The sequence below is a fragment of the Sander lucioperca genome, chromosome 10 (genome assembly GCF_008315115.2).
Source record: "Sander lucioperca isolate FBNREF2018 chromosome 10, SLUC_FBN_1.2, whole genome shotgun sequence".
In the NCBI taxonomy this organism is placed as follows: Eukaryota; Metazoa; Chordata; class Actinopteri; order Perciformes; family Percidae; genus Sander; species Sander lucioperca.
This window is the reverse complement of record NC_050182.1, coordinates 16,022,673-16,049,616: the sequence shown is the minus strand read 5'-3', so window position 1 is coordinate 16,049,616 and position 26,944 is coordinate 16,022,673. Positions and strand designations below refer to the sequence as shown.

Sequence of the window (26,944 nt, the reverse complement as noted above, 5' to 3'; positions counted from 1 at the left end):
TGGCAGATGACACCAGTGACAAAGTGCAGTGTGAAATGTAAATCTGTGTTTCTTGTCTTTATGATTGGTGACAGTGTGGCTGTTTGTCAGCGGCTGCCATTACTGGCCGTCTCCACTCACAGGATGTGAGGGCTGCCACAGCCAGCAGCTACAGCTCCTCTCAAAGTCATCTGCAATCACTGAGATAGGCCAGCCGTAGGGAGACAGAAAACCTGTGTGTGTGTGTGTGTGTGTGTGTGTGTGTGTGTGTGTGTGTGTGTGTGTGTGTGTGTGTGTGTGTGTGTGTGTGTGGGTGTGTGTGTGTGGGTGTGTGTGTGTTTGATGTGTGGTTGAAATTAACACTCACTGTGGATTCTTTATGGCCTCAAAACTGGCAATGATCAAGATGTTGCTGAGCTTCATGAGATAAAAGCACATCTTAAACACACTATTAGTGTGTTTTAGCCCTGATTATATACTGGGGCTGCTCCCCAGTAGAATAAATATGTGTGCACAACTGTTGTTGTAGATTGATAATTTCCAGACGATGGCTGTTCAAATGTACTGAGGACATCATGTGCACTGTGCCACTAGGGGTGGGAATCTCTTGGCACCTCACGATTCGATTCCGATTCAGAGGCCAACGATTCGATTCTAAACCGATTATCGATGCAACAATTTTTTAATGTACATTTCCATGCGTGATTTAAAAAAATATACATATAAATCTGAGTTTGCTACTCAGAGTTTGCTAATCACTTCCTAGACAAAGCAGCTGGACAAAGCTTAGATTTTGACATATACAATATTTGTCACACACAAGTTTTAATGAAATGTTTTGTCTACTGAGGTTTTTTATTTTGTAGTCATTCCATGCTTAAGCCTTAAACATGCTTGTGAAAGTCACCTTCTCTCAGTAATCTTCCATGTTTAAAGGTGGATAATTGGCTTCTTAGAACATGAAACATGAGGTGGTCAGATGTAATGTGATAAAGCAGATGAACAGCCTATATGTGTTTTGCCTAATTATTTTATGTATGTCTTATTAGATCATGTGTATATATACAAAAAATGTTTTTCCTTTTGGCCATTTTTGTGTGTTTTTTTCTGCCTAAACTCTAAGTTGTTGTCCATTATCCCAACCTCTTTCAGTCACTCTGTTTTCTGATTTGTACTTGTCTGGAGACCGTAACTTTTAAATAAAACTCAACACATAAAAAAAAAAAAAAATCTTAAATAAAATAAATAATCGATTATTAACTTATCAGAATCGATAATCGAATCGTTCTAGAGAGAATCGCGATGCATCTAAGAATCGATTATTTTTCCCACCCCTATGTGCCACACCTGTCAAATACAGTCGGGATTATTTTCTTAAAGGAGTGATAGAATGCAAAACCGAGTTTACCTCATCATAGTTGAATTACAACAGTTCGGTGGGTAAAATAGGCATACATAGTACCTCAAAGTCCCATTGACACCTCTTTCCTATGCAAATCTCACAATTTGAAACTGCTGCTGAAAACAAGCGAATCTCAACAAAGCTAAAAGTTGACGTCAACTCGGTGGCTGTACCTTATTTGGCTATGGTCTGTCCCTTTGTCACACCTCAAAATTTACATAGGCCACTGATCTGAGATCAGCTAGTCTTCTGAATCTAGGTCGTGCAGATCTCAGAAATTTTATACATTGTTCGTCTGCTATTTCATTACTAAATTCACTTCTGAGACTTTTTTAAAGGGATATTTCACCGCTGGAAATTGGTGCCTTCTCCGAGAAAAGCCAGAAAATGTGTTTTTGGCTCATGTGGATGAAAGACACCAAATCCCAGAATGCACTTGCATCGCTTCACTATGAGGCCAACCCCAAGCCACGCCTACCGCTTACAGACTAGACAGTGAGGCAGTCAACTGAGTCAAGTCTATTGTGTTTTATTGTCATTTCAACCATATACACGAAATAACGTTTCACCGTGGCTCAAGTGGTGTTACACATTTAAAATATATAAACACGACATTATATAAAAACGACATACGAAACAGGCTACATTTAGTGCACACACATTATAGGCTCTGTAAAGTTCAGCTAACGCATTGGTAGCATTAGTGTTTGGTGTAAACACAGAGTAGAAACACAGCCGTGAATTCACGTGGAATGTAGCTAGAATGGTCAGCATTTAACAGTCACAAACTCCACCAGCGGTGAGCAGTAGTTGGATACAAGCACCCCATTTCTGCACCAGTCCGTGTTAACACAGCCCACCTCCACGAGTTTTATCCGGCGGCAGCATCTCTATCTGCTCGGAAGGCTAGCAGGCCTGGTAGCTGGATAGTCCGGTACACTGTTGTTCAGCCATGTTTCCACAAAAACTAAAACACAGCAGTCTCTGAACTCGCGTTGGGAGTTTCGTTGAAGTTGGATGTAGTCCAGTTTTTTGCCTAATGAGCGGACACTTGCAAGCAGGATGGATGGCACAGGTGGCCGGCTAGCGTTAGCTTTCCACCTAGCTGGAACTCCCGCTCTCGTCCCGCTTTTTCACATACCGCTTTGGATGCCCCTTTACCCAGCTAGCGGCATCGAGCAACACCGCTGGCTGAGGTGCTGGTCTCCGTAGCAGGCGAAGCTCGCGTAGGGTGTCGAGTATTCCGTCTGTAATAAGTTTCCTGCATATTCTCCGATCTGTACCAATGTATCCCGGTGGTACACGTGTGGTAGATTGAATGCACATAACTGTTGTAAAAGTTTTCTGCTGAAAAGACGGAGCCTGTTTAGCAAAGCTTCAAGATGGCTGACACTCGGCTAGCATCGGCCAGTGACAGTCCCACCCCCTACGGGCGGGTTGAAAACATGGAACTAGCTGGCCGCCGATGACGCCAAATGATGATATTTGCGTCATCAGAGGCTTTTTTCCAGACACACAATACAGAGAAATCTAGTCTCAGGGGGATATGAGGGAGGGAAGCACGGTCATTCGAAAATACTACCGGGTTTCTACTGATACAAAGCTTAATGCTAATCGGTGAAGTATCCCTTTAAGCGAGCTCAAATATGAGCCATTTTACGAAAATTGATGGAGACGTGGTGTGCACAGAGGGGAGGGTGTTTGGGTGTGTGTGAACCAACCAATCAGCACCCAGCTCATCTAATCATTAGCATACCATACAAGGTAGAAAACCTGTCATTTCATTCAGGTCTCTTTCACAGGGTTGCATTAGGGAGCATAGAACAGCCCGGGCCATTTTCAGCCCAACCAATGTTACATACCCTAATGGTAATTACACTCTATTATGTCAACCTAACTTGTGTACAACTGGTGGACAACGTGACCGTGAGGTGGCCCATAAATGAACTCTCTCTTTCACAAAACCACCGACAAACTGGCACTTGACTGCAGCAAACCACACAAAAACATGTCCTAGTTTGCACTCTCCAGCTTCCACTCAATCCCAACATGAAATCACAACTGTTCCCGACCCCATCATTACATACTCGCTCAATGAAAGAGCCATGGCATTTTCTTTGCCTCTTCATCCAAAAAAACATCCATTCGACCCATCCCCTCCTTTCTTTCCTTTATTTATCATATTTTCTGCCCCACAGAGACCTTTCAGAGAGGCAGAGAATCCCATCAGCCGGTAACACAGCGTGGCCAGTGGCCACACAGGAAGCTTTTGATTCCTGCTGGAATGTCCTGAGCTTTGGAAAACGGTCAAACCCAGTGGACATAATGCTGGTGTTACAGAACAATAGCACTGCTTAAAATCAATTTAGCACGCAAGGCCACTGCTGAAAACTTCATCATGTTTATGTAGTTACTCATGAGCTAACTGACAATTTAAGAGAGTTAAAAGTAAATGATAAAAACTGAAATTCTCCAATTAGATGAGAATAATGAGTTTCTTACCGAGTTTAGGTCCAGGCTGGTCTGCACCCAGTCCTTGGCATCGTTATATTCTTCCATCAGTCCCATAATATATAGTGTGTCCAGTGAGTCAATGATGGAGGCTCCTCTCAGGCCACCTGTAAAATGCACAAAATAGTTAATTTGGTGCCTGTTCAAACAGAAACACAGGGTAGGGTTGGGTACCGTTCACATTTTCAGCAGTACCTGAAAGTGAGTGCCAGTACCCAACGGTACCTTTTTCCGGTACTTCCCATCTGTTAATAACAAAAAAAAATAAATAAATAATAATTTCAGTTGTAAAAAATAATTCCAAACCTATTGTCTATTGTCCTATTTACTTCGAACATGTTATTTATTTAGAACATTTTACACACCACACAAAATAACACACCTCCCTCTCCCCTCCCAAACCTGTCCCTACAACCTATTAAATCAAATAATTATTCATTTCTAACATTGCACTGTAACTTTTATTCTTGTATTTGTATCTTATTCTATTTTAGCTTGTTGTATTTTCAATATTTAATTGTTTTATTTGCTCTTTAATGTTTTATGTAAAGCAATTTGAATTGCCTTGTTGCTGAAATGTGCTATAAAAATAAAGTTGCCTTGCCGTACAACCACAGCCTGTCAGTCTGTGACCAGGGCATAGTGAACACTGGTGTGCTCGTCTGTCTCGGAAGCGTAAAGTTAACTGCACCGCGATCTCGCCATTATGTTATATTGCAGCAAACGCTGTCTGCGTGAAGTTTTGAAAACTGTAACCATACTTGCAACCGCTTTACCGGCATTGCCGTGACTCACTGTGACTTAAACATACTGCTGAGGCGACGTAGTCTCGGTCCGTCTACACCGCACCTCTGCGTTTGTGTGTCAGAGCTAAGTCCCGCTCTCTGTGAAACATGCAGAGGACAGAGAAGGTACCGAAATTTGGCACTGCTCGATTTAACGTGAATCGGTCCTCTGTAGTACCAATGTAATTCTGCACTTGTGTACCGATATAGCGAGAAAACTTTTCACCTCAACAAGAAATATCGTCAGGTTTTAATATCGCGAGATCTCATGGGATCACACCTCTACTTTTGACGCATTAACGATTTGTCAATTTGCAACAGGCATCCAATGATTGACAAGAAATGTGGGACACTCTCTCGGGTCGTTCAAATGACTTTTCTCTCTCCACATGAACTAGCATCTGCTTGGTCTTAACATGGCTTTAAGCGTTTTTGTGTTAGTTGCAAACTGTGCTAAGTGCTAACAGCATGTTGTGTTGTTCTGTATTTTTTTAACAGTGCATCACAGTGAAGAGAAGCTACAGTATTTCAATCACTTATCCCTGAGGTGGTGAAAGAACCCACCCGGATGGTGTTTCCTTTGTAGAAACGTTCGACAATGCTAAAACCACATTTGTGTTTACATTAAATATGTCAAATTCAGAAGAGTTTTACTAAGACTTAAAAACAGGAAAGAGGCAAGAAAGTAGTGTGTTCAATAATTAGCTAACAATTCATTATTTACCTGACTGTTACTGTACAAACTAGTTCTAGGAAGGTAGATAAGTACTCAGATTTAACCCCAAACCTTTAATGTTCTCATTAGCAACAGTAACTTGACAACATCTGAGATTAAAAGTAAAACATTAAAGTCCCTTCCATGCTGAGCTTCTGTAATTGTTGCAGTGGTGTTGAATGATGATACTAAAACTGCTTTGTGGTGCCCAGATGAAAAGCATCTTCTCTCTGAGATTAAAAGCATCAGCTACAAAGCATCAGTCACTGTAGTGTAACATGAATGCCAAGTCATTTAGGAATCAACCACCAGAGGGAAGAAAAAGAACTGATACACATTGTTTATAGCAAACATTTAGCAGCTGTTCCTGGATTACACTCTGTGTATGTGTGTACTTCATTAACTCTGTGTGTAAATGTCAGACTCTGTGTGTAAAATATGTGTGTGTGTGTGTGTGTGTGTGTGTGTGTGTGTGTGTGTGTGTGTGTGTGTGTAGTTACTCTGTGTGCATGAGTCACTGTCTTCATGAATCTTATTTGAAGCTATTCGTTTCTTTTCACATACTAAATGAGAGACGCTAAGAGGGGTATGTTCCATGCTGGTGGCCTTATTCGAGATCGCAAGGCCTATTTTAATTCTCATATGACCAAATATTATGCAAATGCAGCTGAACCTCCTAGAGACAGCTAGGAAAAATAAACGTTATCCTTAATGAATTATTGTAAAAAAGTTTTAGGGCAAATTGTGGTTTGGAAGTTTAATAACAAGAAACTGTGAAACTGTGACTAAATAAGACTGAATCAAACTGCTCAGGGGCTCAAATTGTAGATTACTGGGAAAAAATGCATTGAAGCTGACCCGGTTAAAAAAAGAGAAGTGATGAAAAATCTTGACGTTCATCCATGAAAAAAAGTATAGCTTAAAGTAGATGGGTGGATTGATCTGATGCAACCACACAGCAACCTGGTACATTAAAGTCTTCCATTTTTATCAGGAGTTATTGTTAAAGCTCACCAAATGTGCAAATGGTTACCATAGTTTTGGCCGACAAAACTCGTGCCACTTTTTCCAGATTCTGCTTTGTTGCACAGAATGATGTAGGGCTACTAATATATATATATATATATATATATATATATATATATATATATATATATATATAGTTTAATCAGTTAATTGTTGTCTCTAAAATGTCAGAAAATATAGAAAAATGGCAACCTCAAGTTCCCAAAGCCCAATGTGACACCGTCACTTTGCTTGTTTTTTCAACCATCTGTCCAAATGCAATAGATCTATTTAATTCAAAAACTTTACATTTATAAAAAAAACAAAAAAAAAAAACAGCAAATTCTTATGTTTAAGGAGCTGGAAAAAGCAAAAGTTTAAGCAATTTAGCTTGTTAATTTAGAAAGAGGATGGGATAATAGACAACAACTTAGAGTTTAGGCAAGAGTGCAGAAAAAAAACACAAAAATGGCCAATAGGAGAATTTTTTATTTTGTATATATACACATGATCTAATGATAATCTAAGAATGTATACCAATGTACTGGTAAGTAACAAACCATAAACAGTACTTTTTCCTTTAAAGAATTTTCTTTTTAATTACATAAAATAATTAGGCAAAACACATATAGGCTGTTCATCTACTTTATCACATTACATCTGACCACCTCATGTTTCATGTTGTAAGAAGCCAATTCTCCACCTTTAAACATGACTGAGCCTCTGACATGGAAGATTACTGTGAGAGAAGGTGACTTTCACAAGCATGTTTAAGGCTTAAGCATGGAATGACTACAAAATAAAAAACCTCAGTAGACAAAACATTTCATTAAAACTTGTGTGTGACAAATAATTGTCAAAATCTAGGCTTTGTCTAGGAAGTGATTAGCAAACTCTGAGTAGCAAACTCAGATTTATATGTATAATTTTAAAAATCACGCATGGAAATGTATATTTGACTGTAGTTAGATATTTACTCATACTCGACTGTTTACTTATTTACTTACTATTGGCCATCTTGGCCTTTTGGTGGTTGTAATGTATTGATGAACATATGCAGGTGTTGTTTGTTTTTGTTTTGTTTGTTTTTTGTTTTGTTTAAATTTTTCACTTCTCTGTTATGTAATTATCGTGTTATATGTTGGGACCCCCTCGAAAACGAGATGGTACATCTCAAGGGGTTTATCCTAATAAACAAAATTTGAAACTGAATGTACAAAACAATTGTTGCATCGAGATGCATCGATAATCGGTTTAGAATCGAAACGTTGGCCTCTGAGTCGGATCGAATCGTGAGGTGCCAAGAGATTCCCACCCCTAGTCTTTGCTGCTGGTTTTTTCATGCTGTGAAACCAATAAACAGAAAATAATGAACTGTTATTGAATACTTTTCGGTCTAATTATAATCAAATGGTGCACAGCTGAACTAAACTAATTTCAACCAAATTCAAATGCCTTTACTGCCAATGGGTTTATTTAAGTTACCATGAGCAATAGGGCTGCACGATATTTTGTTTCATCGTCTAAATCGTGATGTGCGCATGCGCGTTAGTCACATCGCAGGACGTTGCGATGTTGACGCTAAAACTTTATTGATAGATAGATAGATAGATAGATATTGATAGAAAAGTAAACTTCCACCGTTCTCCTTTTACATGATTATTACCGGCCGACCCTTACCCTTTAAGACAGGTGGCCATGTGGGCAACGTGTGTATGTGACATAACGTTAGTCCGACGGGGTTTGTTATGGGAAGTGAGGCTCGTCTGTGTGTAGAAAAGTACCGAAAGCGGCAGCTGCCGCAGACACAGTGATGCACATGCTTTTCCATGGGTAGTGAAGCTACAGTAGTCCGTGTTTTATGTTCGCTGCAAAGACAAACTAAATCACCTGAGGGCTATTTCACAAAACCAAGATAAGGGATTAAGCCGGGATTTCCCAGTTATACTGGCTCAATTTAGCCTTGACTCGGTTTCACAAAAGCAGAGGCACCTAAGTTACCATGGAGATTTATTATTTACAGCTAGCCTGCTCCTGACCAGGCTAACAGCCAGGATTTGTTAATCCTGGAGCCTTTTCTGATCACTCAGCAGTGGTTTTACCCTATTGTTATCAGCCTGCATTAAAAAACAACAGGTGCATATTGCTGTTCATTTAAGTACTGTTATTATTTAAAGTTGTGACCATTATTTTTTATAATTATTCATGTGACAGTCATTGTTACTGTTATATTGCTGTATGAAGACTGCTGCTCATAATGGTGTTAGAAGTTTGATGAATATATTACGGCAGTTGTTGAGATAATTAGAAAAGGCTGATAAAGTTGCCAAATGTGTTTTAAATGAAGTCAGTTACTAAGGGCAATATATAAAGTGAGGTATATGTGTTTCTATAGTGGACCAATGCACCTTAAATTATTTTAGTTGATTTTTTTTTTTTTTTTTATTCTTTAACAATAAAGGATTCAATAAATTGCCATTCTTAGCACACAATTTGTGTTGTCCAGTAAACTGGGACTATAATTTGGGAGGATTGTACAATTATAAAAACCTATCCAAATTGTACAATCCTCCTTAATTATAGTCTTAGTTCACTGAACCAACATAATTTACACTGATTTAAGTGTTCTTGGGGATACAGTTTGTTGCTAGTGCGTGACATGCAGGTCTACATGCACAGCCAACCACCAATCACAATCAATTTTGATCAATTTATTAACCAAACAAGCAGGCCCCGCTAGTCGACCACAACCTGAAATTTAGAGGAAGCAACATGCATGCATTATTACTATCATTCACTTTAGCCTGGATTGATAGTATTATATGAATACAATGGTGTCATGTCAGTCAGTGGTTCAGATTAGAATGTTACTTTTTCATTTTTATTTTCTATGTAGATGCACTCCCCTACAAAATCACCCCAGTAGTCGAGAATGATCTATTATTTACAAATAGAGCTATTTATGTAATTTTGTAAAAATTAGTCCTTTTTCAAATCGCAATATAATTTATATTGCAGGAAAAAAATATATAGCCATGTCAGTTTTTCCCAATATCGTGCAGGCCTAATGAAAATTTTACCCTCTTAAGAATTTTCATTCTTACAGTATCCACTCTACAAGCCGTGCTGTACATGTCGTGTTCGTAGCTGCCCTGACATTAGCATGAGAGCAAAACTCTCCCCACCACTGACCTTTCCCCTCATCTCCATAGCTTCATGGATCTGTTGATAAGGTTAGTCAGGATGCCAAAGGGCACGTGGGGGCAGGTATCAATGACTTGGGTTGAGTGGATGATGGGGTGCCATATGCTTCGGGCCATAAATCTCGTACTATTAATAGTCTCAGAGGCAGAGAAACACTGTTTCTGCGGCTTGCAAATCACTTTAGCCACATTACAAGAAAGTAATTTCTTCTCTTTAGCTTTTTCTTATTTTGATACAGTACCCCATACCAAGCTTGTAGTCCTGACAATATTGCCTACTGTGCCATGGCTTTGACTATTTAGATTACATTTTCCACACATCACTATCCCTTGAATGCTCATCTGCTGTAGTTTGCCTGCTGGCAGTTCGCCTCATATTGTCAACGAGAGGGCAGTGCTAGACTGAAACAAGACACATGTAGTCTACATAAGCCTGGGGTACCATCTGCCAACGTTGTAAGCCATGTCCTAGTAAGTATACGGTCTGTAAGCAGTGTCAGATGTAGGTTTAGTTGGTGTATCATATCCGAAAGACGTCCTGCTTCTTCTAATCTTAAAAGGGGAAGGAAATCAAGCATAGTTTCAGATGTAACTCAAACTTTGACTCTCATGTGGGGTGTGAGTTTTTTTTTTTTTTACTGAACATTCTTATCTCTATTTTATCCAATCCCAGAGGTAGATTGCTGTGGCTGCAGGGAAAGCAGCCGAGTGTGGAAAATTTCTATTGAAAACAGCACCAAAGCTAAAATGATTGATTGACTCTGAGGATAGACGGAGCGGATCGATCCATCATGGTGTTCTCCTTCAGCTTCCATGGTCTATGACGCCATTTCTTTCAGTAGCCCGTTGCTACAAATGAAAGGAGCCCTGAGGGATCCTCTGAAGACCGAGTCAATAGGTGTTTTCTACTGTTTATTTATTAGTCAAGTCAATTTATTTATATAGCACATTTAAAACCAACCTAGGCTGAACAAAGTGCTGTACAAAGTTATATTATACAAAATGTCCCTAAACTACAGTAAATCATACGCCAAAGAATAAAAATGTGTTTTAAGACGAGATGTAAAGATCTCGGCAGTAGAGGAGGACCTAATATGAATGGGAATGCTTTGTTTTCATCCGAGACTGTGGAATAGCTAAAAGGAACTGATTAGATGATCTTAGGTTCCTGGAGTGATGTAGGGTAAGGAGATCAGCAATATACAGTATAAAGGGGCCAATCTATTAAAGATTGATAAACATACACACACTAACATGTTTTAGGGTCTTTTATGCATTCTAATGTTGCCAACAATGCATTTAGCATAATATTTAATGTCTAATAAAATATTTGATAAACATTTACTTGACTAACAGCCTATTGAAGCTATGAAAGATACCGGAAATGGATTACCAACAGGTTCACTGCATGTCAATTGATAATTTGATTAATTGCAATTTGTTAGGGATTTCGCACCACTGAAGTACAATAACAACTAAGGCAGGTCCTGCATTATTAGCTAATTTTGTGGCCATGTCTTGTAGGCAGGTCCTGCATTGTTAGCTTATTTTGGGGTCAGGACTGGAGTTCAGAGAAATGAACGAAGGACAGACAACTAGGCCTGTCGCGATAGTCAATAAATCAATTAATCACACGATAAAAAAAATTAGCTCGATAATTTTTCCGGCCGCGATAATTTCCATTTGCATGCTTATTTGTTTTCATTGTCTTTGTCTCTCTCTCTACCAAAGAGACTGGAGGACCACTCTCGGTTCCTTAGCGTAACGAGGAGTGAACTCTTGTGAGTCGCATGGTCTTTGTGTGGAGGCGGGACTCCTGGCGGAGAGAGAGAGAGAGAGACAGAAAATGCGAGTAGTTGGAGCGGGGTTTTCCGCAGCACTTTGCCGTTAAGGCGCCGTCAAAAAAAGAAGACGTATATGAGCGATATCCGCCTTGTTACTCGGCGTCCGGTTTTCTCGCTTTCATTCCAAACCACGCAGTTGACAACCTGCAGGTGGAGGCGGTGGAGACAGGCACGGACATAAACGCCACTGTGGACTTGTCAGTCTTACAAGCGGTTTCAGGAAAGTTGCTGTATGTGTCCGACAATGCACAGAACATTAACCGGTACAAGCCTACAGCTGTCTGTGTGTCAGAGGCTCCCAGACGGTGAACTGAGACTCCGTTACCTGCTTGTCAAAAATCGCCACTTACTAGCTAATAAATTAGCCTAAGGTAAACGCTAGCTATCAGTAAACAGAAGTGACGTGGTGGCTGGCGTCTGTTTGTGTGCGTGCGTGCGTGTGTGTGTGTGTGTGTGTGTGTGTGTGTGTGTGTGTGTGTGTGTGTCTCGGCCCGCCCCCCCCCGCGAAGCTCCGACCTGCAGAGGAGCAGAAGAAAGTATAGCTGCACCTTCGCCAAAATGAAGACTGAAAAACAGAACTATTTTGGTACAAACATTTACTCGCCATGTGGCAGATAGTCACACAGAAATAGATAGATTTAATGTATTATTTAAATTGAAAATTTAGTGTTTAATAAATAATTGTTAAATGCAGTACAGAGTCTGTAGTCTATCACAAACACTCGACTAATGCTGCAAACATTTGACAGCCAGTATGAATTACCTGGGAGAACATACGTGTCACAATTCCACAACTGTACAACACCGTGAAAGACGACATACTAAAGGAGATCAAAGACATATTGTGGATATTTAAAATGTCTTCCAGTTGCAGTGTTAAATATTCTTTAGAAATAAAAGTGTATTGATCTTTGAAAAGGTGTACCTGCATTATTATGTCATTATCATATTAGATGAAAATGGTCTCAGAACGACAATATTATCGTTTATCGCAATAATTTCTGGGACAATTTATCGTCCAGCAAAATTTGTTATCGTGACAGGCCTACAGACAACAGTAATGAACCAATATTAACATATTACCTAAGCCCTGTCAAACATGAGCTTTGTACATTCATTTGGATTAATCACATTATTGCTGCTCAAAGTGTGTGCATGTCCTTGTAGCATCAGTGTTAGGAAGTAGAAATTAAGTGTACACATGCGCAAGGGTGTACAAGAATGAATGAACTGTGTGTGTGTGTCTGTGTGTTTGTGCGTGTGCACGTGTATGTGCATGTGCACGCATGAGTCTGTGTGTGTGTGTGTGTGTGTGTGTGTGTGTGTGTGTGTGTGTGTGTGTGTGCGTGTGTGTGTGTGTGTGTGTGTGTGTGTGTGTGTGTGTGTGTGTGTGTGTAGGCATGCAGAGTACACAGAAAGCCATTAGTAAGACATTGGCTGGTGGATGTATATTTATCATGGCTGTCATAGGCCAGTCAGTGTTGGTCAGGGGGGCTACATTAGACGGCCAGTGTCTGCATGATCAATCACTTACTGCAGCCTGTTTGTGTGTTGTGATATCACTGGCCTCGCTTTCTCTTCCTCTCTTTTTCTCTAAACGTACACACATACACTCACATCACTGATGTATTAGGATAAACCACTCCTTTATTTAATCCCTCAGGGGATAGTTCAGAGGCAACATTTTTGCATTAATTTAATTTAACCAGCATATACTGTGCGATGTGAATGCAAAATGTATGCTGATATTCCTGAAATGCCATCCAATGTTCGTTGTAAATTCCATTGACTAAGTACATTAAAGATGCAATAGAGTTAACCAGATAAGAATACGATATCAATGATGGAGTGTTTTAATACACACATGGGAAAAGAGGACTTAAATCAGAGCTATATATTTCTCATTTAGCTTGTGACTCATGGCACAAACAGCCAAAAGGAATAAAATATTAAACATGTGGTCAATAACCCTGTTAACGTCATCAAAGTGAATATAATTCATGCAGACGTTGGGATGCACATTAATTACACTGCCCTGTTACTAGTGGTTGGCAGTATCCAATTATAAATTGCCAGGGCAATTAGCATCTTGTTAACGTTTATGCTACATGGCACCAGAGACACAGGGTTAGCGAGCCAGTGTGTGTGACGTTAACGATATCGAGCTGCTTGCTATACGAGGCACGTGGTAAGCTGCACAGATAAAGTGCACTAAGGAGATGACATTGTAGGTGAGTGGCCTTTTGATGGAGAGCGCCAACGGTGGGAGAGAAGAAAGTGAGTACAGAGGGAGCGGGATTAGGGAGGAGGAGGGTTAGTGAGCAGCACATGAAAAGGACAGGGAGAAACAGAGTGAGTAAAATGTCATGTCCATCAATCAAGATGGACTTTTCTGAAAAGGCTTGAATGCCAACTCTGTGCTTTAATGTCCTAGAGGAGCAGATGTCAGACAAATCGAGAATAATCAATAATAGGTGAGCAACTGAATGTGCTCTAACTCCTGCATATTTAAACGTTGGTTTCCGATAACCATAACCACAATGGTTCCCTAATGTTAACCACGCAGTAGTCTATACTGACAACGTTCTATTTCCGCGATTCTTCAGGTGCGGCCGTAAATTCCGCAGGCTGTCTTCTTTTTACAGAGTTCATACTAGGGCTGTCAGCGTTAATGCATTAATCGTGATGCGATTAAGGGCTGACGCGATTAATTTTTTTTAATCGCATTAATCACATGCCGGCATTTATTAATTTATTTTACACTTCACTTGGCTTTGCGTCGTGCCTAACAGGCTACTATTTTGACCCTTTGCAGCACCGTTACTTATCATCAAGCTGCTCAAGCTCATAACACATCCTGTTACTGCAGGCATGATGGAGAAACACAGCAGCAATGAAATCCTGAATGGCGCTTTTTATTTTCCAAAACTCCCGGACGGCTCGTAGACAAGTCAAAAGCCATATGCACATTGTGTAAAGCCTAATTAAAATATCACCGAAGCACGACAAGCTTGAGCTACCACCTACGAGCTAAGCATAGTAGTACAGTTAACGTGATGCTACCCGCTAGCATGCTACCCACTCAGGCAAAGCACTATTTTGGAGAGTGCTACTTGCCGACCTGTGGATGAAACGAAATCCCAAAACATTACTACAGCTCTTGCGAAACGGGTGGCAACTAACTGCAGACCTGTCAGCATCGTAGAGGACTCGGGTCTTAAAGACATACTACAGTTGGCATGTTCTGACCTGTCTCGTTGCCGTCGAGGGGGACAGTAGTTTTCACGGATACACAGCCTGTAAGACACAGAGAAAGCAGCCCAACTGGAACTGCTGCAAAGTGCTGCAAACGCTGTCACATTAACCGGTGATCACTGGACGTCAGTGAGTAATCAACATTATTTAGGAATTACTAAACACTATATTGTATCTAGTAAGGATAGGGATTTTTAGTTTTTTAGTTAGGTACTTGGAGGAATTGTGCAATAATGACAGATTCACACATTTTTCTTTTGTTTACAGTAAATAAATTACAAATCTTAAAATCAAGTTCATAAAGTAACTTTCTTTGCATTCATTTGATTCCCAATCAAGATACACTGGTAAGAATTGCTTTCAATTGTTAATATGTACTTAAAAACTGTTCTGAAATGCAAAATAATAGAATTTTAATCATGTGATAAAATATGCGATTAATCGCGATTAACTATAGAAATTCAGTGATTAATCACAATAAAAAAAAATTAATCGTTTGACAGCCTTAGTTCATACACATTTTTACCAATACATTTCCATGACTTTTCCATGTCTTAGCCTTTGAGGTACATTTTCATGACCATACATTCTCTGAAACGTCTGTGTATACATGAAAAATAAGAATAAAAATATACGTCCTTAAATGAATGACAAGTTATATGGTTTCATACAAAAACATGTATTCAGCACTGAAACCAGTAAGATGTTTACAGAATAAAATCTGTCAAACCCTGAGAACTCCATTATCTAGTCCTAATTGACAAATAACTGGCAACGATATTTGGAAAATAAATAAGTAAATAAAGTGTCCAGTAACAGACATTAACTTCAAAAGGCAGCAGTATAAGAGAGAAACTGTTTTTTAGAATACAAGATTTTGTAACTAAGATTTTAAACCAACTATGCACATGTTTATCTCTGTAGGGACCCGTTATATGTTGACAGGCACTTATAATATCATCAGCAGCAAAAAATATTCCTAGGTTTCTGATTTATTTTAAAGCGCATTATGATTATATTGTCTTGTAGTTTGCGTAATTTTTTTCTCTTAACATTCTACTCAACACTGGCTAAATTTTGTAGGAATAGTGAGAATTAGCCACCTTTAGTGCCCACAGTACCTGTGCAGTTAGCAAGGGCTTCATTTCTGGACACAGCACCCGAAATGGTCCCTTGTTTGATGGCAGATGAGAGGAAAGCGCTGCAGCTGGCAGCGGGTGTCAACTTGGTCATCGGGGGGGAAAAAACTGGCAATGTGGTGAGTGGATTTGTGTGCAGCAGTAGCAGCCTGGTGTTTAGCTACCTTAGCATGGCTAGCTAGCGCAGCCTCTCCCATGTTCGAAATGTTGAACGTTAAATTACGACATAGTCCACATTTTGCACGCCCTGGGTCCTGGTCTTTCTCAAGCCATGTTTTGTATTTGTCTAAGTGAAGCCATACATTCTTTAAAAGGCATTTTCCTGGCATTGTGCTCACAAAATCAACCCAATTCAAGTCAGAGACTGACGTTACCCCACGCAGAGAACAACATAACGACAAGTGACGTGACTGCCCGAACATTAAAATATTGTTGAACCAATATAGATTTTTATCAGTTGAACCAAACTATTATACAGGAATTTGTGGAGAAAAACCCCATGCCTTTTCCAAAACTTTCTGTGTTTATTTATTTTTCCAAAACTTCTCCAGGCCTGGAAATGGCTATTTTCAAATTCCATGGTTTCCAGGTTTTTTTTATGACCGTAGGAACCCTGCTTTTAGGCCGAATGTCCCACACCTTCCACTTTCTTCTTTGGCATTTTAAACTCCGGTCAATTCACGAGGACTATGGTTGACTGCTCCTCAGATTCTCTGCAGGGTAAATATGAAACACCAGAAATTGTAGACGTTATACAGATTTGATTTTAATCTCATTTAAATCTGAATTTAATCTTTAACTTTGATGACTACATTGTTAACATGTAACAGCTTCTTTAGGCTCTCCTAGACTTCTTTGACAAAAAAGTAAAATACATATGTAATACACATACATACATACAGTGAGATGCCATCAAAGTAATGACACATGCATGTATATACATACACTGCTTGTGTTTGTAGGCCTCCCAGCAAACCCCAAAGTATTTCTGACTGCAGTGCCCACAATGCTTGGCAACCGTCCAAAGATAAGCCAGCAGAAACTGACAGTGCCACTATCAGAGGGAACTTGCACTAAGACCTTCTTCTGCAGCTGCAAATATAAGATCCTTACCTTCAGATCCTATCCTATCCTTGCTACAAGATGTAAGTGGGGGAAGGTAATCCCACTCATTATCAATGTAAAGACTGCTCTACCAGTCACTTCACAGAACAAGGGTGCATACATGGGGCTCATTAGACATGTTCAATTGAAACCTCGTTCTCACTCAAGACTGCACAATTTGTTCTCTTTACACTGGACAAATTGCAACGTATTTCACATTCTCCAATCAATCTCTGAGGATATCTAATCTCAATTAATACTGCAGAATAAGAGGTGTATCTAATGAGAGCCTGGAAGAGCAGCTGACAGGCACAGAGACAGAGCTGTTTGGAGAGGTCTATTTACTGAGAAGCATTGTTTAAATCATAAGGCTAAGGAAAGCTGACCCTGCTTCAAGGAATATGCATAGCTGTGTTGTGTGTGAGACATTGATGTAGCACCACTGTCCCGACAAGAGCAACGGAAGATGAAGAGGGGAGGTGGGACGGCTCAGTGAAGTGGCAGAAAACATACCAGATGCAGGCTGCTGGACCACTGACTTGTAACCTCCTAAAAACTCATACCGTTTATAGGTGTCTCAGTGAGAAATTATATATGTAAAAATAAAAGTCCCTGTATATTAAAATCACAACACACTTAACTCGTATACATGGCCCGAATTACAGAAACATGGTTAGTTCATAGTTTTGTAGAATCGATACATCTTTCCTGTCTTCCCTCACTGTAAATATTAATCTATTATGTTCTAGTTAAAAACAATCTCCTTTGTTTATAGTTAGAAAACAATCTCACCACAAGGTCCATTTAGTCCATTTTTGGAGCTTTCAATCATGTAATATGATCGTGCTCTACAAGTATGTGAAAACTTAATTTCTTGGTTTTATTTTTTTCATTCTTCTGTAGTGCCTGATGCCTCGGTTAAGACACTTGTTGAATATAAGCTACTTTAAGGCTGACTTTTGTTTGAAAAGAACATTTTGTTCAACAGTTTGTCTAGAGTCAGTACTGTGTGTCCAGCAATTTAAGTGAAATCCTTCCTTGTTCTGTAAATTTGTCTGTATGACTGCCTTGCTGCCATGGCTACCAGTACTGTGCATATAAATCCCACTACTAAACTCCCTATGCCTCAGTAAAGCACCACATCACAATTAGACACAACCAGTCCTTATTGCACCCCGTCTCACACCACAGACGCCGCTTTCTATCCTCCTCTTTCTCTCCTCCTCTTTCTCTCCTCCTCTTTCTCTCCATTTTCGCCATTATGGTAATCACACAGTCAAACTGCCCCGCAAAAATACTTGCATCTAATGGTGCTTTGTGCCTTCCTGTGCAATAGCACTTGCTTTGCAAGAAAGAAAAAAAAGGAAGGGACAGAGAATTGATAGATCAAGGCACATTAGAGCCGGAGTTAAAATTAAATTGTTCCATTATGAGGCCCGCAGAGGAGGAGGCGACTAAGCCAGAGGCTTCGGCTAGAATCATGGACAGCAGGAATCCTTTATTTTCGAGCCCATCAGTGTTTAGTCTCTGTATGTTGCACCAAGCAGCTGATGAAGGAGTCTGTATCAATCTCTCTCTGTGACTTTTGAGGTACTGTAATGTATTTTGAGGCAGAAAGCTTTAAGGAGCTAATTTCTTTCTTATTCTACTTTTTTAGACAAGCCTCCAAACTTGAATGTAAATTCAATTGGCAAAGCATTGCTTGGATTTTTTTTGTTGCAAAAAATATGTTTTTTTCCTTTTAACTAGTAAATTAAGAAAAGAAACAAATGTCTAATTTATATGGTTACTTCAATGATTTTTTGGGGCATTTCAGCCTTTAATGGAAAGCACAGCTAGATATGAAAGGGAAGAGAGAGGGGGATGACATGCAGGAAATCGTCACAGGTCAGACTCGAACCCTGGACCTTCTGCGTCGAGGCATACACCTCCATGTATGTGCACCTGCTCTACCAACTGAGCTAACCCGGCCACTGGGGCAGAGTATATTTGACCTCGCATTAGACTCAGCAATGATTCCATTTTTTTTTTTTTTTGTTAAAAAAGTGAAAGTAAATCAGCCGAAATCAAGGCAACAGTATCTGCGGCATTGTGAGTCTAGAGGCAAAGCCCAGTTAAGGTGGCAGAGTTTAAAAGAAGTTTAAAGGAACAAGCCACCACATATATTGAATGTTTTAAAGTATGGTAATAGGTTTAAATGTGAGATGACCACAATGTGAGATGACTATTGAGTACAATATCAATAAATTATGAAAGTGTCAAAGACTAAAGAGCCAATCAACACACCTTCGCACACATTAATCTAATCACAAACTAATGCACAAAACGCACACTGTCCAGACATGATTAGAGAGGCTCCAGACTTTAAGCGCTACACACGTCAATCTAATTGCAGAAATCTAATTTGACACTCTGGGAGAGCGTGGCGTGTCAGTGCAGCAGCCCTGTCTGATATGACAGCTTCTCAGATGAGATTACACACCGCACACAGTGTATAGGAATCCCCTTGCCTACTACCTCTCCCAAATGCCTCTCTTGCATTGAACAACAGACACGCAGCACAGTTGGAGAGGGGGGATCATACATCTGATGCTCTGTCAACCCACAAAACCTGATTGGAGATGACAGCTAAAGCTAGAGGCTCTGATTAGGCAGTTGATAAAGGCACTCAGCCGCGGTGCTGCAGCAACAATTTAACCATGAGGTCATCCAACTAAAATCCATAAAGTAAACAAATTTAAATGAAATCAATACAACCTTCTGTTGCAGAAGGGGTTAGCAGGGTGAAGAATGCATTCATTTTTCTGTCTGAGGTCTTAGGTGCAACTTTGATAGAAATCCAATTTGCAAGCTTAATGTCTGATTTCTTCTATATATAAAACAAGGCAGTCCATCCCAGCTTTTTAGCTTACTGGTTGCACGCAGAAAAATGTGCAGCCCAATCAATTTAGGAGAGCTGTAATCAGGGGCGGACTGGGACAAAAATTTGGCCCTGGCAATTTCGTCCCTTACCGGCTGTATTTCAGACATTTCGGACATTATTTGCTTTATAAATGCAAAAACCCTGCTCATGTGAGATTATGGCACCAGCAGCATGAGGCGCACTTACAGGCTTTCATAATGAACTAATACACACAATTCATAAAACCTTCAAATAAACTAGCATGGCACCATCTTAAAATACAATGGAAAAGGTTGCATATTTAAAACATATTATTACATACTTAAACACCCAAAACACCATAGTACGAAGACATAGCGGACCAGACGCAAGCTTTTATTTTGAAAAGTAGAAGCATGATGGCACCAGACGGGAGGCTCCAGGCTGCAGCCGTACAGTCTTGCATATTTTTGTCAAACTAGTGTGAAAAGCCAGTGTTGCCCTATTTTTTTTTTCTTTTTTCCAGCGACCCAAATCGGCCCAAGAGTGCATCAGTCCTTCTGGCATTCGCCAGAACTGCCAGATTGCCAGTCCGCCTATGGCTGTAATAACATGTTGACAAAGACCATCCGTCTGCTGGAGAAATTAAACCGGTCCTCTAAACACAGCAGCAGAGGAAGAACCTGGAGTTAGGCAGCTATGTGTGTGTGTGCACAGCTACAGTTTATGTTTATAAGCATGTGCTCTTTTCTACATCTAGTTCATGTCTTTTAACGGCTGGTCTGGAGGAGGGTACAACTCTATCAGGTTTCTACCAGGCAGTAAAGAAATAATCAGAGCTTTTGGCATTTGTGGTTAAATGAAACTGCAGTCTTATTAAAAACGAACATTTTAATTAAGGAAAAGACATGAACTATTCCACTTTTCTAATCAATCAGTAGAAAGCACATTTAGAGACCACTTGTCTGTACACTGAAAGGTACTGCTGCTTGCTCACCTGCAATTTCACACTCAATTACAGCGTAAATGCAAACTTTCTAACAATATTTCCTAGAGGAATGTGAGTTAGGCAACTTGAAACACTTGTCCACATTACTCAATATCAATTCCTATTTCACTGCTTCGCCCGTTCCTCTGTTTATTTCAGTGTTGCCTTCGTCTGTTTCCAGGATGCCAGAAGCTGTTAGCAGCATTCACAACAGCCCACCACCTCTGAAGTGTGGCCCAGACTGCTGAGCTCATTGTGAAAAATCTTCCAACCCTTGCGGCAGGATACACTAACGGAAGGAATTCATTTCATGCCATTTTACTTATTCATTCTGCCACCACTGTCCTCCTTCCTGCCACTCACCACTCTGAGTCAAGAGTCACCACACATAACCTGAGCCTCACCTAGCAGTGATTTGCTATGAATACCTAGTGATCAGACAGGCACAGTATTTTCTGCAGGCACAGATTGAATGCAGGATGATATAGAGAAGGAGGGAGTTTGTGTGCATATGTGCATGAGCTTGAAAGACACTACAGGCTGCAGAGGTCCACCTGCGCTACGGATAAGTCTTTGCTACACTACAAGGAGCCAGTTTCAATGCTTCAAAGTACGACGCTCACCACGGGAACAAAAAGATTTCTGCTCCGTGGGTTGCCAATGTGTGAAGGGGCGAGACAACAGCAAGTCTGAGAGATGCAGAAATCCAGACAGAGGATATTCTGAAATGTAAACACAACTGTCTGTTTTCATGGAACATAAAATTAACTATCAGAAGAGCTACTGGTGAATGATAAATGAGCATGGAGACAAAAATGTAATGTTCCTTAACACCTGGTGGATAGGGGTCTGATGGGAATTTAAAATGGGGATTGTTATTAAGAAAACTTGTGTGACAGTTGAGTCACACTGGACAGTTTTAAGGATAATGGATGAAAGGATGGGTGGATGTGTTATTGCCAGACTCTTAGTGAAATATTCAGGAGTGAAGACCACATGAGGCAAAGCTAAAAAAAAAAAGAGTTTATTAATAGACCCTAAAATAAGTGAATGAAGCTAAAGGCTGCTCCCTTCTACTGCCCCCAGCTTAAGAGGTTGGCAGGAAACGCTTGTGATTAAAACTGCCAAACACTGATTACTACACACCAAATGGCATGTTTCAGGTTTCAGAGACGTCATCATCAGAGTGACTCCGGCAATACGTCATTGCAGACTGATCAGTGATCACAGGTTATATAAACACAGGCACAGGATCCAAACGGTACAAAACACCAAGATGATACAACATGAAGGGGTTTGGGACTTTATCCGGATACAGCAAACTTGACCTTCGGCCTTGTATTCATCAGCCAGCGATTGAATCGTTACAGTAGAATGGAGTACAATCCCTCATAATCCTCCTGCCTCGTCATACATTTTGCAACCAGTTTTTCATCATCTTGGCTTTAATCCCGGCGCAGAGGCTTGATGATGCGCTCATGTCCACTGAGGGGAACTTGTTCTAATCCGAGAAGGGAAGAACAAAACTTTGGTGGTGGTGATAATGAAAGACTGCATCACTTTCATGCCCTGTCATCCCATGTTCTGATGTAAAATGGCTTTCTTTACCAGGCCATAATAGTTTGGATCAAAAGGATGAAGAAGCGAATAATGTCAATACCTCTGAGACAAAAGAACTTTCTATACATCAAATGACATGATCAGAATGAAAAGCGACACAGCAGATCCCGCATACAATGAAAATTATGAATTGATTAAGGCCATGCACTCTAAATCCTTGTTGGTATCAAAACTGTCTTTTCTGAGCCTTTAATTCCTCCTGGCTTTGCATTCTACAGTAGCAATGTATCCTTATGAAACCCCTCAGCAAAACCCATGCTTTTATAACCCTTTTTATGACCCTGTCCCTAGTTCAGCCTGCTAGCTCTTGGTGAAGCACTGAGCCCAGTTTGGGTGTGCTGTGATCTCCAGGCAGTTGTCGTGCCTCAGTGCCAACAGATGAAGATGCAGCGGACCAATTCTTCTCTGACAGCAGATTCGCCCCCAGAGTGCATTATCAGAGGATCGCTGTCAAGTTCCTCATCTGCCTGCACCTTAAATGCTCCAGCTTGGACCCACAGTTAGGGTGAAATATTTCCTCCCTAACTAGCTTCCACATTCCAAATGGGGGGAAAAAGAATGATTTGTCCTCACAAATGTTAAATGCCAAAAAAGAACATGCTACTTTGATGAAGAGAAGAAAAAAATGCCTTGTATCAATTTTCGTCCGCACATTATGAAGATCTTCAGTCAGTATTGCACTACATCTCTTAAGCCCCTTTCACACATACACTGCAAACCTAAAATTATCAGTTGGATCGGATATCAAACAGTCTTAACCCTGCCAGTTCCCAAGTACAAAGTTTGTTTAATGTCCGATTGGGCCCATGTGAGAATAGAGTGAATAGAGTTCACAGCGAGCGAGCGAGTTGTCCAGAATTTACTCATCAGCCATTGTCTGGAGTCCATATGAATAGATGGCTCTAGAAACGTAGTTGCCAGTCAACTGATTCCATGGGAAACGCCCACCCAGAGGGCCAAAGCTCAGAAGCCATTTCCACAAATATGTCCAAAACTATTTTATCCTCTTGAATAAAACTATGCATTATATCTGCAGCATAATCACTTTACATTTCCTTACACAATAAGTGAGGAGAAATCTCTGGGGTCTGAGATTCACTAAAATAAGATTCTATATACAGATACATGGATGACTAATGTGTTTGCTTGTGTTTACATGTACCCCTTCAATATCTGACAAATGTAGCGCAGTAGATTACAATGAGCAAACTCACCTTGCACTATTCAATAAACAGGATAATGTACACATTGTTTCTCTGTCACTCTCGCCACTATTATCAGCTGGTATCAGGTTATCGCAGATATATTGTTTTAGGCGTGGATGTTGGCAGAGCAATAAACTGCAGCAATAATAATAATAATAAAAAATATTGATAGAGTTTTATCATTCTTAAAGCTATAATGTCGGAATCTATCGGAAAAATCAAGCATCGGTGGAGCTCCACTATGCACATCCTCATATCTTAATTACATGATTGTATGTATAAATCATTTCCCATGCCCCGCTGCTGCAGTATATTACTATGATGATGAAGAATGTTTTACGTCTTAAAGTTATGATGATACTCGACGTGTCCTGCTACCAGTTTCAGTTTGAACAAATAGGCAATGTTGAATGGAGGTTTAGAATGCGATGTCCTGAGACGGGGGAGGGACTAGATCCTGTTTTGTCACCTGGCTCTGGTCCCTATGGAGACAGATGATTTCTACCGCACCATGATGGAGCCCATGGGCTATAGAAATGTATGGAGTAGAAATGGAAAGTGGGTGGATAGTGACAACTCTTCACTCTGTGTGTAACTCTAATGTGACAGGCGGGGATGGGCGCCATTTGCGTAGCCCTTCTTTTAACCCTAATGACAGGGGAGGTTGCCACTCCCTCCCCTGTTCTCTCTAACCTTCACGGGGCCCCCCTTCAAGACCAGGCACAAGTCCTGTTGGAAAGTAATTGCGAAGGAGGGGAAAACCTGTCTGCTCTGCCTAATATGTAGGAAGCGAAGAGAGCAGGCAATTTTTTGTGGAAGCGGTTGCCAGTTGAATCCTTTAAATAAAATATGTCCTTTGATAACATAAAGAGGACTTAGCAAATGGAAAAAAGAAGCTCAAGGTCCTATGCACATGTGTTTGTATGCATACAAGTGTGTGTGAGCATGTCTGAGACCCTTATGAGTTCCTTCTAAGCAGCACTGTCTTTGCAAAGGTGCTGTCTCAGCAGATCTCTTCAGAAGCTCTGCTGTGTTTGCTGTACAATATTATATTAATAATGTATGGTAGTGAAAATTAGTTTAAAAAAAATCCCTCATCACTTTGAGGGGCTCCACGGATCCTGAGGACCCCCAATTGCTCAATAAAACATTTATTTCACCTTTCAATTGAACCTCCAGTTAGAGCCGACTAAATAATAAATGCCCGAGGCTTCATCATTTGGGCCATCGATCCAAGCTAAATCAAGTTTTTAAACCCTCTCATCCCTCCTCCTCCGTTCTCCGTCATGACAGAGCACCTGGCAGCGCTTTACATCATCTGAAGAGCCCTTGGGATTTCCTAATAAACGCTACTGGTTTTAAATGGTCCCTGGGCATGCCATGAGAGGAAAGGTGATGAGTTCAGCCTGTGTCGCTAGAAGTAGCTCATTTTCCATTCCAGGACAACTCTCAGCAATAAAGAAATGGTGACCTTATGCTTTTTAATTGCACCTCTTGGGAAGAGGAGGAGAAAGCAAAGAATGAGGGCAAAGCGTGAGGATGGAACAAAATGGAAAAAGAAAGAATGATATATTCCAAAGATAAAGGCGGAAAAAATAGAAAACCATTTTTCCCTGCCTAGAAAGGGCGGAGAGCTGGATAGCAATTGTGAATGTGGCCAACCCCCTTAACAGCCATAGGAAATCTATTGTTGATGAAAAATCTCTGGAGTGAGGGAGGGGCAGCTGTGACACCTAATGTAATGTATTTTTTTCTTCACAACAATCACAAGTCTTGTCCCCAGCATCTGTTGGACTGGGGTTTTGGCTTGGCATTTAATGTGTCTTGTGCTTCAGTTACTGACCCACATATGCAGGCACAAGGGTAAAGACGTCGTTCACAGAGGCACGAACATCTCTTTAATCCTCCATTTAGGCTCTGGGACTGGTTGGCTTTCTCACTTCATAGCGAGGAGAGAAAGTGATATAGTAAATGAGAGCTCTAATAAGAATGGAAATGACTTAGTCATGTTAAAAGAAGGAAGGAAATGAAGTCTGAAGAGGGCATAATGGGTGTGAGATGCCTGAGCTTTTTACTGTAAAAGTTTCACTTAGCTTTCTTTTAGTGCCTATCTGAAGATGACACTAAGTTCATTTTTTTGCTGGGCATCACATGTACTAATACAGACTGTAATTAGAAACCTACAGTACCAAACCTTAGCACCAACCATACGCTTATTCACTTTCAGAGTTCAAGAGTGATGACTGATACCACTCTTCTGTCTGCTAAATATGAAGCAACAGCCAGCAGATATTCTGCTTATTTCAGCGCAAAAACTGTAAACAGAGGAAAACAGCTATCTTAGCTCTGCCCAAAGGTTCCAAAATCAATCTATCAGCACCTCTAAAGCTCTTTATTAACATGTTATATATCATATGTACAAAAACTAGAGATTGTAGAAGTCACTGCACTCGGCCCAGAAATCCAGCATATAATCCCTTAAAACAACAACTTAAACAGAAGAGATAAAGCATGTTATTTATTGGGCCTTAAAAGTGTTGGTAGGTGGATGTTGTTACCTTTGGTCAGGGCCGGGCCACTGTAGTTGTTTCCCATGTTTTCCAGTCTTCATGCTATGCTAAGCTAACTGTCTGCTGGCTTCACATTGAGAGGGCTATCAATCTTCTCATCTGAGAAAGTCAATGAGCCCATTTCCAAAATGTCAAATTATTTCTTTAAAAAGGCCCTGGACACCCACACAGGTGTTTTCAGTTACTCTAGCTGATTAGACCTCTGCCCAGGTTAAAGGTGGGCCGGAGCATAGATGGGAATTTATTACGTCACAAATTTTATCTACCAATAAGAATGGTAGATTCAATTTAAAATAAAGATGTCATGTGTCCTGCAGAGCTAAGTGGAGGCTCAGGAAAATGTCAATCAATCAGTTTATACTAGAGATGTTCCGCTCCGATACTGCCTAAATGTTTCTACAACCTTACAGGAATCATGTAATCTGTGAAGGATTGTATTTGGGCTGGAGACCACAACACTAAATTCTACTTTGTTACATTTTGAAAACACTCATTAAAATTAGTACTGTCTGATGTTGCAGAATGTCAGTGACTCCAAAACCACAAAGCCAACATGGTGTCCATGGTGATTTCTATCACAAACAGAACCCAAAAGGGACCTTTGTCAGCATTTCAACAACAAGGGAACTGATCTTGGGGTCTGTGACTGTTTGTGGGGAGTTGTGTGAGGTTTTTGTGCCACTCATTCTGGAAGCCTCATGTCTAACTTTCTACTTTACAAGAGGTTAAAACAGTCTA

At 40.3% G+C, this 26,944-nt stretch overlaps 1 protein-coding gene across 2 annotated transcripts in view; it reads right to left on the bottom strand.

Annotated features, from left to right (window-relative positions):
• LOC116060777 (mannosyl-oligosaccharide 1,2-alpha-mannosidase IA) overlaps positions 1 to 26,944 on the bottom strand; it is a 221,559-nt gene that overhangs the window by 86,296 nt on the left and 108,319 nt on the right. For both annotated transcript variants that reach the window (XM_031314519.2, XM_031314529.2), the window contains exon 3: positions 3,884 to 3,999. In XM_031314519.2, coding sequence (XP_031170379.1) covers positions 3,884 to 3,999 — 116 coding nt within the window. The remainder of the gene's footprint in view (positions 1 to 3,883; positions 4,000 to 26,944) is intronic.